This window comes from Myotis lucifugus, unplaced genomic scaffold, assembly GCF_000147115.1.
Source record: "Myotis lucifugus unplaced genomic scaffold, Myoluc2.0 scaffold_37, whole genome shotgun sequence".
Classification (NCBI taxonomy): Eukaryota; Metazoa; Chordata; class Mammalia; order Chiroptera; family Vespertilionidae; genus Myotis; species Myotis lucifugus.
Window position 1 is genome coordinate 2,186,977 of NW_005871085.1, and position 12,236 is coordinate 2,199,212.

Genomic DNA, 12,236 nt, shown 5'->3' on the forward strand with positions numbered 1-12,236 from the left:
CTGCTGTACTGGCAGCCGTCAGCCTGGCTTGTGGCTGAGCAGAGCTCCTCCCATGTGAGAGCGCCCTGACCACCAGAGGGCAGCTCCTGCATTGAGCGTCTGCCCCCTGGTGCTCAGTGTGTGTCATAGTGACCAATCATTCCTAGTCGTTCTGTTGTTAGGGTCAGTTTGCATATTACCCTGTTACTATATAGGATAGAGGCCTGGGGCATGGGTGGGGGCCAACTGGTTTGCCCTGAAGGGTGTCCCGGATCAGGGTGGGGGTCCCGCTTGGGTGCCTGGCCAGCCTGGATGAGGGGATGATGGCTGTTTGCAGCTGGTCACACCCCCTTCAGGGTGGGGGTCCCCACTGGGGTGCCTGGCCAGTCTGGGTGAGGGGCTGAGGGCCGTTTTCAGGCTGGCGGGTGACTGAAGCTCCCAACCTCTCCTTTTTTTCTTTTTTCTTTTTTTATTCTGGGATTTATTTACCTTCTATGGCTGTCACTGGAGCTGAGAGCCGGCTTTAGCTCTGAGGCTCGGCTCCAGCTCTGAGACCTCGGCTGCTGAAAGCAGGTATCTGGGCTTTGTTTAGCTTCTATAATTGAAACACTGTTGCAACTCCAGCTCTGAGGCCCGGCTGGCTGAAAGCAGGTTTCTGGGGATTGTTTAGCTTCTATAATTGCAACATAGTTGCTTAGAGTGCAGCTCAGAGCTGGGCGGCGGCAGGCGGGAAACCTTGGCTTCCTCCATCACTGGAGCAAGCAAGCCTCCTGTTCACTTCAGCTGCCTGGCTGCCGACCGCCATCTTGGTTGGCAGTTAATTTGCATATCGCCCTGATTAGCCAATGGGAAGCGTGTTGGAGGTATGGTTAATTACCATGTTTGTCTATTATTAGATAGGATTATACATTTTCATGGAAACAAATGTAGCAAGTATCTATATTCTTTATCTCTGCAGATATTGAGGCTTAGATAAATTAAACCTGTGGTACTTACTGTAAGGTACTGTCTAACACTGAGATCGTCTAATAAGCAAAAAAATTGTGTCTGTCCTACTTTTTTAATAATGTAGCCTATTTTTTTAATAACTAAAAGTTTCAGTACTTTACATGGTAATAAATGTCTCCTCCTTTCCCACCCCAACTTTACAGATGGAGAAATTAACGTACAGAGAAACTGACTTGTCAGAGGTCAGAGCAAGGTATTGGTGAATCCAGGGATAAATCCCAAACTTCTTAACACCTTGTCCAGTTTTTAGATCATTGACTATGCAGCCTAGTGGTAAGTATCTTTTTACCCTCCTGACTTGGAGGTAAGAGGGATTAAGAGCCTTAGCAAGGATTGAATTTAGATAATTTCTCACTACTAGTTAGATTATTCATTATCCTTTTCTGTTAGCCATGATGTCATTTTTGTCATTAGCATGAATTTTCCAGGTCATGAAAGGAGGTTGGAAGTTTTGCTTTTTTTTTTTTAAATTTTCAATTATAGTTGACATTCAATGTTATTTATTTTTATATATATTTGTATTGATTTCAGAGAGGAAGGGAGAGGGAGGGAAAGATAGAAACAGCAATGATGAGAGAGAATCATTAATCGGCTGCCTCCTGCATGCCCCCCACTGGGGATCAAGCTTGCAAACTTGGCATGTACCCTGTCCTGGAATTGAATGGTGACCTCCTGGTTCATAGGTCAACGCTCAACCACTGAGCCATGCCGGCTGGGTGGAAGTTTTGCTTTTTATTTAAATACTTAAAAATAATTCTGTAATGGTTCAACTACACTAGAGATTATTATTAAGAAAGGAAAGAAAGAAAACCTATTTAATGAATTTTTTCTCTGTGTTAGATACCATGCTAGAAACTTTGCATTATGTTATTTTACTTAAACTAGAGGCCTGGTGCACGAATTCATGCACGGGTGGGGTCCCTCGGGGTGGTCTGCGGAGATCGGGCCCCAGCTTGTGCCCCCAGCCCCGCAGCCCTGCAGCCCTGCCTGGCACCCAGCCTTGGCCTGGCGCCGCCCCCTCACCTGCTCCACCATCTCACTTGCAGGGTGATCGATCAGAGCCAGGCCCTCTGCCTGGCTCCCTCAGTGCCTGGGAGCCGGGTGGCAGCCCCGCCCGCGTTGCCCCTGCTGGTCACCATCTGCGGGGCGATCAGCGGGGCAATTGGGCCCTCGCTCACACCCACCTTGGCCTGGCGCCTCCCGCTCACCTGCTCCACCATCCTGCTGTGGTCCCACTCTCATCGGGGCCCATCAGGGCCAGCAGCACCTCCACTGCCACCCACTGCCAGCGCTACGTCGCTGATGCCCACCATGTTTCGCGCTGCCCCCTGGTGGTCAGTGCACATCATAGCGAGCAGTCGAACTCTCAGTCGAATGACCACCCAAGGGAACAATTTGCATATTAGGCTTTTATTGTATAGGATGTCCTTAAAACTTATAGCCATTTCTGGAAGGTATACATTCTTACCATTTTATAATGATATTTTTAATAATATTAGTTGAATTAAATAGACAGGTATCTTATAAAATTCAGAGTTTAAATTCTAGTAAAATTTGAGATTTGTGAAAACTAAGAACCTTCTCTGAAATATTTAAAGCTAAAATCTCTTTATGTTTAAGCATAGTTTCTAAGGTGGATGATTTGTCCGATATTAAGTCAAGCTTGCTCTTTCACTTGACACTAAAATCATATTTTCTCTAAAGTCTTCTTCTGTCTCTACATCTGAAATAGTTATAATTCTTTTAATCACTAAGGAGGTTGAACAACCAAAGCCATGTGTAAAGCAAGGGTGTATATGGGCCTTGAGAACCAAGGTCCCATAGGCCATAGGTATATTCTCTCCTCCATCCCTCACCTCTGCTTCTCTGCCCATCGACTTCTTGATACTTGTAGATCTGCATTCTCCATTATAGTAAAAAATATAGCCACTGATACTAACTATATTTTACTTCTCTTATCATGCTCCCTTCTGCTTCAGCCACACTGAACTTCAGTTGTCCAGCATGGCATTGTCCAATATGTATTTTTCTTCCTCTTATAGATTAAAGGACAAGTGCCTTGTTATAGATGTCTGTATCTAAGTATCAGTCTCAATGTCAAAATTGTTTTTATGAAAGCATGCATTTAAATATTGACTTCTTAATACATATAATTTTTCTCTCATTGTGTAACTATTTTTGAGTTTGGTTAAAAAGACAAACTTTTTTTTTCTTTTTTTGAGTGGTTGCTTTGTGCCAAGTCTCAGCAATATTGACTAGCTTAGTAATATTTAGTTCTGATACTCTGTGACAGGCATAGAAATAGGAGGTAGAGCTGTTCCTGTACTCTCCTTGGGGATGTTAGCAGAAAACTATTGCAAAATAACAGTTGTCCTTGACCATGATGAATAAATAGGACTCTTTCAAATAGAGAAAGAGGGAAAAGTCCAGAGATATGAAACAGTATGACATGTTTGTTATGTTTAGATAGAGTTTAGGACTTGAGAGATAATGCAAACTTAACTCAGATTAGGAGTAGAGGAGATGGCCATTTTAGAGGTAGAACTGATATAATTTGATAACCTAGTTGATTTGGAAGGCCAGGGAGTTCAAACAATTAAAAAGGATTTCAGGTTTCTGAATTGTTACTGTTAACTGGGAAAAGGACTACTAGAGAAGAAATACCCTGCCTGGGAAAAGGAAATAAAACAAAACTAGTTATTTAAAAATAGTAGCTACATATACTCTGAAACATGGCCATTATTCTTAGAATGCTTGAAAAGTTATATGACTAGTTCCTTTTTAAAATTTTTTTAAAATATATTTTTATTGATTTCAGAGAAGAAGGAAGGAGAGAGAGAGAGAGAGAAACATCAATGATGACAGAGAATAATTGATCAGCTGCCTCCTGCATGCCCCTCTCTGGGGACCGATCCAACAGAACTTACTGATGGATTGGATGTGCCTTGACCGGAAATCAAACCATGGCCTCCTGGTTCATAGGTCGACGCTCAACCACTGAGCCACACTGGCTGGGCACTAGCTCCTTTTTTAATATATGGAATTCTATCAGATGCTGTATTATGTTCATTTAGGAATTGATACAGGGACAGTTATCTAATCCATTGAGTAATTTATGGTGATGCTTTAAAATTAAGCATTTTGTAAAGTAGTTTGTTTTCTCTCCTTTTCTTCTTTGTGTGCTGCTTTCTAGGTTCCACTAGTTTGTGCCAGGAGTTTCAAATATTCTCAGAAGTTCCTTTTTCATTGTTTTGAATTGAACTTTATTTGGTACCTTTCAACTGAGTTAAAGTCATTTTGTTCATTTTTCTTCACCATTGAGTCTGGCTTTTGTTTTTTGTCTTTACTAAGGTATTTCTTCTAAACTGCATTAGTCACTTTGAAATACTGTTTTATTAATGATCTTGCAACCTCATTTCTATTTATTGTGGCTTCATGACGCAATTTTACATATACTGGTAGCTCATCTTTACTTAAGTCATATAGTACTGAAAAATTGTATAAATAAATGCACTATATATTGGTATATAATTTTTAAAAATACATTCCTTCTAATTATAAAAATAATTGTGAAAAACTTTAAACATAAATTCAGTTATGATACCCTAATATCTTTTGTCTCTGTCAGCAATTTTTAAGCCTGATAAACTTTGTAAATTTTAATAATTATTTAGAGGAGAACAGACATGGCAAATTACTGGAAAGACAGGGGACCTCAAACCAGGAGTGAAGGCACATACTTGGAGTGGAACACTGACCACTTCGACTGGAATGTGGTTGAAAAGGGAAAAGTCATAACACATAAGACCAGAGGAGTGACAGGAGCCAGATCCGGCATAGCTTTGTAAGGTATCCTTAACTCAGTGTGAAGCTGTTGGAGGTCCTCAAGCAGATAAATGACATTTTATGTTTTAAAAGGATGCTCACTTTAACTCCTGTGTGGAGAATATGTTGGAGTAGGGCAAGAGTAGAAAAAGGAAAAAACAAGTTAGCAGGCTGTTGTAATTTTCCAGGGCGGAGGTAATGGTGATTTGAACTACAGTGTGAATGATGAGATTAAGAGCAGTGGATGGATTTGGGATAAGGGCCAACAGAACTTACTGATGGACTGGATGTGCGTGTAAAGGAAATAGAGGCATCAAGGATAATTTCAAGGATATTTGGCTTAAGCAACTAGGTGATAGAGATGCCACTTACTGGTTTGGGGAAGACAAAAAGAGGAACAGGTTGGCAAGATAGGCCATTTTGTTTTAGTCAGACTGTTTCAATCTGTTCAGTTTGAAATATCTGATTGATAACCATGTAGAGATGGTCTGTAGGTAATTGTATATTAAGTGTGGAATTCCAAGAAGAGGTCAGTGCTGGAAATAGGAATTTGGGAGTTATCTTACTGGAGTAGTGAGCAGAAAAACCCTATTTGAATGAGGCGATAATGTAAGAAAGAAGGCAGTGATTATAGACAACTCTTAAAATAAGTTTTCCTTTTTTTCCCTTTTTTGTTTAAAGAAAAAAAAAGAAGTATACCTCTTTATACCTAGTGAAATATTTTGCTTTAAAGCTTACTTTATCTGATCCTAATAAACTACTTCAGCTCATTTTTGTTGGCAGTATTTTTTTGGTATATTCTTTTGTTGTTCCCTTTTTTATATTTGAGGTTTATCTCTTGTAAATAGCATGTTTTGTTTTTTAAAATATAATCCAACCATATTTGTTGGATTTTAATTGGAATAATTAAAACATTTCATTTTCATTGGAAAAAAATAAAGTAAGTTTTCCTATGAAGGAGAGAAAAATTGAAGGACATAGCAGGAGAGAGATATATCAGATTAAGAGGTGGTGTTTGTTGGATTTTTGTGTTTATTTGTTTTGATAGGTGAAGGAGTAGTAAGAATGCTGATGCAAATGATCTATTAGAAGGGCGGTATTTGCAAAGCCCTACGAGGAGGAAAAGAAATGAGATCTGGAGCAAGAATTGAGGGTTGACTTTTGATAAAAACAAGGACACTTTATCCAAGGCAACAGGAGAACAGTCAGAAAGAATGATGAATAAGTAGCTTCATTCATTCACCAAATGTTAACTGAGAACCTGCTACTATACTATGCAATGGGGATACTAGTATACCACTAAATAAGATGTGTACCTTTCTGAAATGAGCAGCATGTAGAAGGTTCCTATCCCTTTTTGTTGTTTTCTCAATGAACCCTGAATTAATGTACTCTCCTAAGGGCAAAGGTGAGGGAGGGAATATTTGGAGTATGCGTAGAGAGAAGGGCATATGAATTTGTTTTTTGGAAAGTAGAAAAGCAAACTTAGTAGAGAATGTGGTGTGATTTGCAGATGGTGTTAAGTAGCATTTGAGAGTTATGGCCATGAGTTTAAAGTGAGACCAGTAAACTTGCATTTGTTTTTCTTCAGTAATGAACTGTTGGGATAGGCATGGTATAGGTGGATAAGTGGCTTAAACCAGTTAGGATTGAGGCTTGGAGGGGGTCCAGAGTGTTTGCAGGAAGTGATTTTAATGAGAGATCATGGAATCTGAGCTGGGTAGGAAGAGAAGTGAAAACGTGATGGGTGATTAATGGTGAGAAAGTGGTAGATGGTCAGTAGACGAATCTAAATTTTCAGACAAGGAAAATGTATTTCCATTATATAAGTTATGTATCCTCTTTATAGAAAAATTTAAAATATATGAGATTAGAAAATAGAAAGGGGGAAAAGACTACAGATAGGGTGATTTAAACAATACAAATTTATTTTCTCACAGTCCTGGAAGCTGGAAGTCCAAGATCAAGGTTTCGGACGTCATTTTCTTTCTGAGTCCTCTCTCCTTGGCTTATAGACATCTGTCTTCTCCCTATGTCTTTTTTTTTAAATTTTATTTTATTGTTTAAAGTATTACAGATAGTAGTACATATGTCTCCTTTTTTCTTTTTTTTTTTTTTTGCCCCATTGACCTTCCCCTGGCCTCCCCTACCCCCCCCCACCCCACCCCTGGCACATGCCCTCACCCCACCCCCCCAGTGTCTTATGTCCATTGGTTTTGCTTATATGCATGCATACAAGTCCTAACCGGTTTGGCTCAGTGGATAGAGCACCAGCCTGTGGACTGAAATGTCCCAGGTTTGATTCCGGTCAAGGGCATGTACCTTGGTTGTGGGCACATCCCCAGTAGGAGGTGTGCAGGAGGCAGGTGATCGATGTTTCTAACTCTCTAGCCCTCTTCCTTCTTCTCTGTAAAAGATCAATAAAATGTATTTGAAAAAAAAAATCCCTGTGTCTTTACATCATCTTTTCTTTGTCCCAGTCTCTGTCCGAATTTTCTCTTCTTATATGAATGTCCGTCATACTGGATTAGGGCCCACCCTAATGACCTAATTTTAAGTTAATTACCTGCTTAAAGACACTCCAAATGGTCACATTGAGATACTAGGGAGGATTTCAACATGAATTTTGGAGGGACACAAATTAGCTCATAACAGGGGTGTTCTTTGTCATTTCTTACATAATTGTTATTTTTCCATGAATATAATTTTATCCCATATTTTAACAGATAACATTATAACCTAAACATTTTCCTGTTTTATTGTTTTGCCTTTGTAAAAGTTTAAGAGCTGCAAAATACGTTGTCAAGTGAATGTATTGGAATAACTTAGCCTTCTCTTTTCAACATTTATGTATTTCCTCCCCCCTTTTTTGTTATTTATAAACATTACGGAAGCTTTTAAAATAAAAACCTTTTTTTCTGTATCTTGAATTATTTCCTTAGAATAGAGTCTAAGAAGTACTTTGTCAGAAACTATTAATACATACTCCTCAATTGGAGAAGTATTGAATCTTATATTTTCTTTGCACATGACTTCTTTTTTTATTTCCCACAGAAATAGACTGGAACGATGTTAGAAAACACAAATATGGTCATCTGTTGGAGTCTGCATCCCAATATCAAGGTAAGAAAAATATTCTGTTTAGCATGGAAGACTTATCTGGCATCTCTTACCATAAAACCTTTGAGTGTACAAAATATTCACTGGTTAAAACAAAAGCAAATATTGTCATTTATAGAGGTATCTGTCAAAAGCAATATGCTTTGTTTTGAACTGGAAATTTTAGTACAGATAATCCCAAATTAGCTCCATAGCTTTAGGCATAGTTGGTTAGCTTCTCTGGACTTCCATAGTTTTTAAGAGGCTTGGGTGGTATACCAGTACTTCTACAACTATTACTACTAAACTTAATGTCTTTTAAAATGAGAGAGTTGGAACTCTCAAGCCCTCGTTTTACCCCCCGATCTTCACCTTTCTATCATTTTGGGATGTTTGTCATGATGACTTATGCTATAACATTTTTTTCTTTAATAGAAGCTACTGACATCCTGGAGTTAGGTAAGATATTTTTCTTGTGTTTCTGTTACTAAACCAGTGATTAGATTATAACTAGGAAAAGAATTCCATGTGTCTATCTAAAACTAGTGGATCCTGTGCTCTTATCTACATAATGAGCCCATGTAATTCATCTCTGCTGCTATGTCAAACCCTCTTTATCAGGAGGCCACAGACCAAGCTAACAAAAACGAAGAGGGTGGGATTTAATTACAAGGAGCATGGGAACTGAACCAAACTGGAAGTAACCTCATAATTTACTAAATCCAGAACTAAAACAAACCCCCACCATCCATACATAAGAATTTGGTGGGATTTTCCCCAAAGAAATTATTTATGAGAGATATTGAACTGAAATGAAACCTAAGGATTTTCTAAATTTTTAACTAAATAAAAACTAAAATATTAAAATATCAAATAACAAGAGTCAGGCTAATATTGCATTTGGTTTTCATCCCTGCATAGTATACTTTAGGAGTAGGATTTGAGAAATATTGATATTGATATTTCTCTATCAGCCTTCAAGGTTCCTATATAAACATCAGTCTTAACTTCTTAGAGTTCTTTAAAATTTTTCTACATATTACATGTATATTGATAGCCCGATGCCTTTATCGATTTTTATTCAAGTATTTTTATATATTTTGTTACTGCTACTTCATTTGTTCAGCTCTGTTATTGTCTATTTGCTTCCTCCACCTTTTCTTTTAATAACATTACTTTCACTGCCCACTGATAAAGATAACATAAAGTAGTAGAACACTAGACTAGGAGCCAGAACTTCTGGGTTCTTTGAAAGCCAACTCTGCCTCTTAGAAATTTTGTGACTGTGATCCTTAGTTTTTAGACTTGTCAAACAGGGATAATAATCCATCCTGCCTACTTAACAGTGTTGTTAAGAATGTTACATAAGCTAAATGGATGTGAAAACATCTTGAATACTTAAATACTTTTCAGTGTTGGAGGATTATTATTTTAATGCTATTTAGCAACTATCCCAGGTGTGAATTTACTAACTAGTCCAGAAAAGAGAAGGACTATTACTTGCTTGCTTCTTTTCATTCACTCAACTTTTATTTAGCCTTTATTAAGTTCCAGGTACTTTGTTAAACAGTGATGATTTTTAAAAATTAATAAAAGATAGCCCCTATCCTTACATAAGTAATTATGATAAAATGTGATGAGCATGAAAATAAAGGTGTGAATATGATGTTATAGGAGACAGGGATATGGATGGATTTCTTTACCTGGGAAGACAGGTAAAGCCAGAAATTATTTTTTTGGTTTGGTGTTTTATCTTTAGATGATAAATTAACAGATATCAAGCTATTGATCTAAAAATCTTATGAACAGTGTTTTTGAGAATGAACTATGTATCTCAAAAATTTAGCTTTGGACATTTTAGAATAACTGGGTTTTATTAATGCTGGATGTGCCACAACTTATTAACCATTTGAAAGTGCCAAGAATACATAGGATTGAGGGTATGACTTTGAAAAGAACTTGCTCTATCAGATACTTAAATTGATTATGAAATTATATGAAACAAAGTATTCCAGGTGCTGGAATAGACTGATGGGAGGAACAGAATATAGAGTCCAGAAATAGATCCAAGTATATATAAGAAATTAACATATGATCAATGTAACATTGTAAATCAGTGGACAAAATGATTTATTCAATAAATGATGTTAAAGCACACTTATTGAATAAAGATGAAAAAGAAAGCTCCATGTTTGCCTCATTTGTCTCACAGAGTAAATTCCAAATAGATAAAACATTTAAATGTTAAAAAAAAAAAGAAACCTGAGAAATCCTAGAAGAAAACATGGGTTAATACTTTATTATATTGAAGTAAGGAAAGTATGATATGAAAACTAGAAGCCATTAAAAAAAAAAAGGTTGAGGAATATAAGGGCAAATCCTATCAGACTGAGACAGGGGTGGGCAACCTTTTTGTGAGTGCGTGCCAAAACCAGCAAAATCTCTGACTCAAAATTCTTCTGCGTGCCAACCCTAATTTTTTGAGAACATGTTACGCCTACTTGATCTCTCTTAAGGTGTACGTATGTGAAGAACCTTGAAGAAATAATAAAATTCATTCGAGCGACAAAAACACAGTATATGATGATGAAAAATACATTTATTTTTAATATATACATGTTATGTAAAATTATTTATTTATCTAAGATGCACCTACACTGAATTTATCTGAAAAATAAAAAAGTCGATATTAAGAAAAAAATTGTAAATGGAAGATTATAGGAGAGGGTTTCGCGTGCCAGCAAAAGTTACTAGTATGCCATGTTTGGCACGCGTGCCAGGGGTTGCCCACCCCTGGACTAAGACAAATGTCTTCAACATATATGATAGACAAAGGACTGATATCATTAATATACTAAGAACTCTTAGAATCTTGAATAAACAGAATACCTCAGTGAAAATGGCAAAATAAAATAAGTATTGACTAATAAGCCTAAAAAGATCTTTAACTTTATTAGTAATCAAAGAATTGCAAATAAAAGCATGTGTATTTTCTTTTTTTCCTCACTAAAATTTATCAAAATTATGGCAATGGTTGAAACAGTTTTTGCAAGGAACATAGTCTCATGTACTATTGGCAAGAATTGTATTATAATATAAAATATGCATAGTCTTTGTTCATTAATATCACTTTTAGGAATTTACCCTGAGGAATTAATCTTAAAAATGGTAAAAGATGTGTGCACAAAGACAGATACTCATCAAAAAGTAGAAAACACTTAAATGACCATCAGTAGTATTCAACAAATACTGCTGTTAAATTATGTAAATTATGATACATATAAACAGTGGAACACTTTTCAGACAGTAATCTTGGAGTAGAATTTCTGGTCTAAAGACTATGAGTTACAAGAAGGCAGACTTTGGCTGACTATAAAAGTTAAAGTCTGTTGTCTGTGTCCATCTGTAATACTATCAACAATAAAGATAAATTTTTTAAAAAGTTAAAGTCTATCCATTTGTACCATTAAACAATAGCAAATAATGAGTTTCTCATCATTATAGTATTGAAGGAGAGGCTGGAGGAACCTTTTAGGTCTTAATTTTTCTATCACTTCATCAACATTCCTTTCTTGACCATCCTATCTAATTTGCCAACACATTCTCAGCACTCTCTTTTCCTCTTACTTTGCTTTATTATTTCTTTATTTGAAAAGGTCCAGGAATTATATAATTATTATCTAGTATCTGTGTTACCCTTGGTACCAACTGATATATATTATTTGTTTATTTATTGCCTCTCTTCCCCTTTAGAATGTAAGCTTCTTGTGGGCAGAGACTTTGTCTGCTTTGTTCTTTGCTATGTATATATCACCAGTGCCCAGAACCAGGTTTGGCATATAGTAGGTGTTCAATAAATATTTGTTGAATGAATAACTATTAGAGAAAGGGATTCATAAATTCAATTAAGTGGATCTCTTGTACTTTACATTTTGGGGGATATTATTTATACTAATAAAAGGGTAATATGCTAATTAGACCAGATGTCTTCCAGACATCCATTTGGACGTCCTTCTGGGCAAAGTCACGGTGGTGGGGGCCGAGGCAGAGGCGGTTAGGGGTTACCAGGCCATCAGGGGAGGGCAGTTAGGGGCAACCAAGCCAGCAGGCAGAAGTGGTTAGGGGTGATCAGGCTGGCAGGCAAAAGTGGTTAGGGGCAATCAGGCCGGCAGGCAGAAGTGGTTAGGGGCTATCAGGCTGGCAGGCAGAGTGGTTAGGGGTGATCAGGCAGGCAGGCAGGTGAGCTGTTAGGAGCCAGCAGTCCCGGATTGTGAGAGGGATGTCCGACTGCCGCAGTGATTGGGCTTAAACCGGCATCGGACATC

General features: G+C 37.5%; 1 protein-coding gene and 1 long non-coding RNA gene across 17 annotated transcripts in view; both read left to right on the forward strand.

Annotated features, from left to right (window-relative positions):
- SCMH1 (Scm polycomb group protein homolog 1) overlaps window positions 1-12,236 on the forward strand; it is a 109,277-nt gene that overhangs the window by 8,659 nt on the left and 88,382 nt on the right. For 6 of the 16 annotated variants that reach the window (XM_023752700.1, XM_023752705.1, XM_006087242.3 and 3 more), the window contains exons 3-5: window positions 1,131-1,260; window positions 7,867-7,935; window positions 8,347-8,370. In XM_023752700.1, the coding sequence (XP_023608468.1) occupies window positions 1,248-1,260; window positions 7,867-7,935; window positions 8,347-8,370 (106 nt within the window). In that variant the 5' untranslated portion in view covers window positions 1,131-1,247. Of the gene's footprint in view, window positions 1-1,130; window positions 1,261-7,865; window positions 7,936-8,346; window positions 8,371-12,236 lie in introns of those variants that run through there. The other 10 variants (XM_023752697.1, XM_023752703.1, XM_023752701.1 and 7 more) reach the window with 7 other exon arrangements.
- Window positions 3,148-6,801, forward strand: LOC111825705. The gene is made up of 3 exons (XR_002828906.1): window positions 3,148-4,338; window positions 4,662-4,836; window positions 6,753-6,801. It is a non-coding gene; the product is annotated as an uncharacterized LOC111825705 (long non-coding RNA).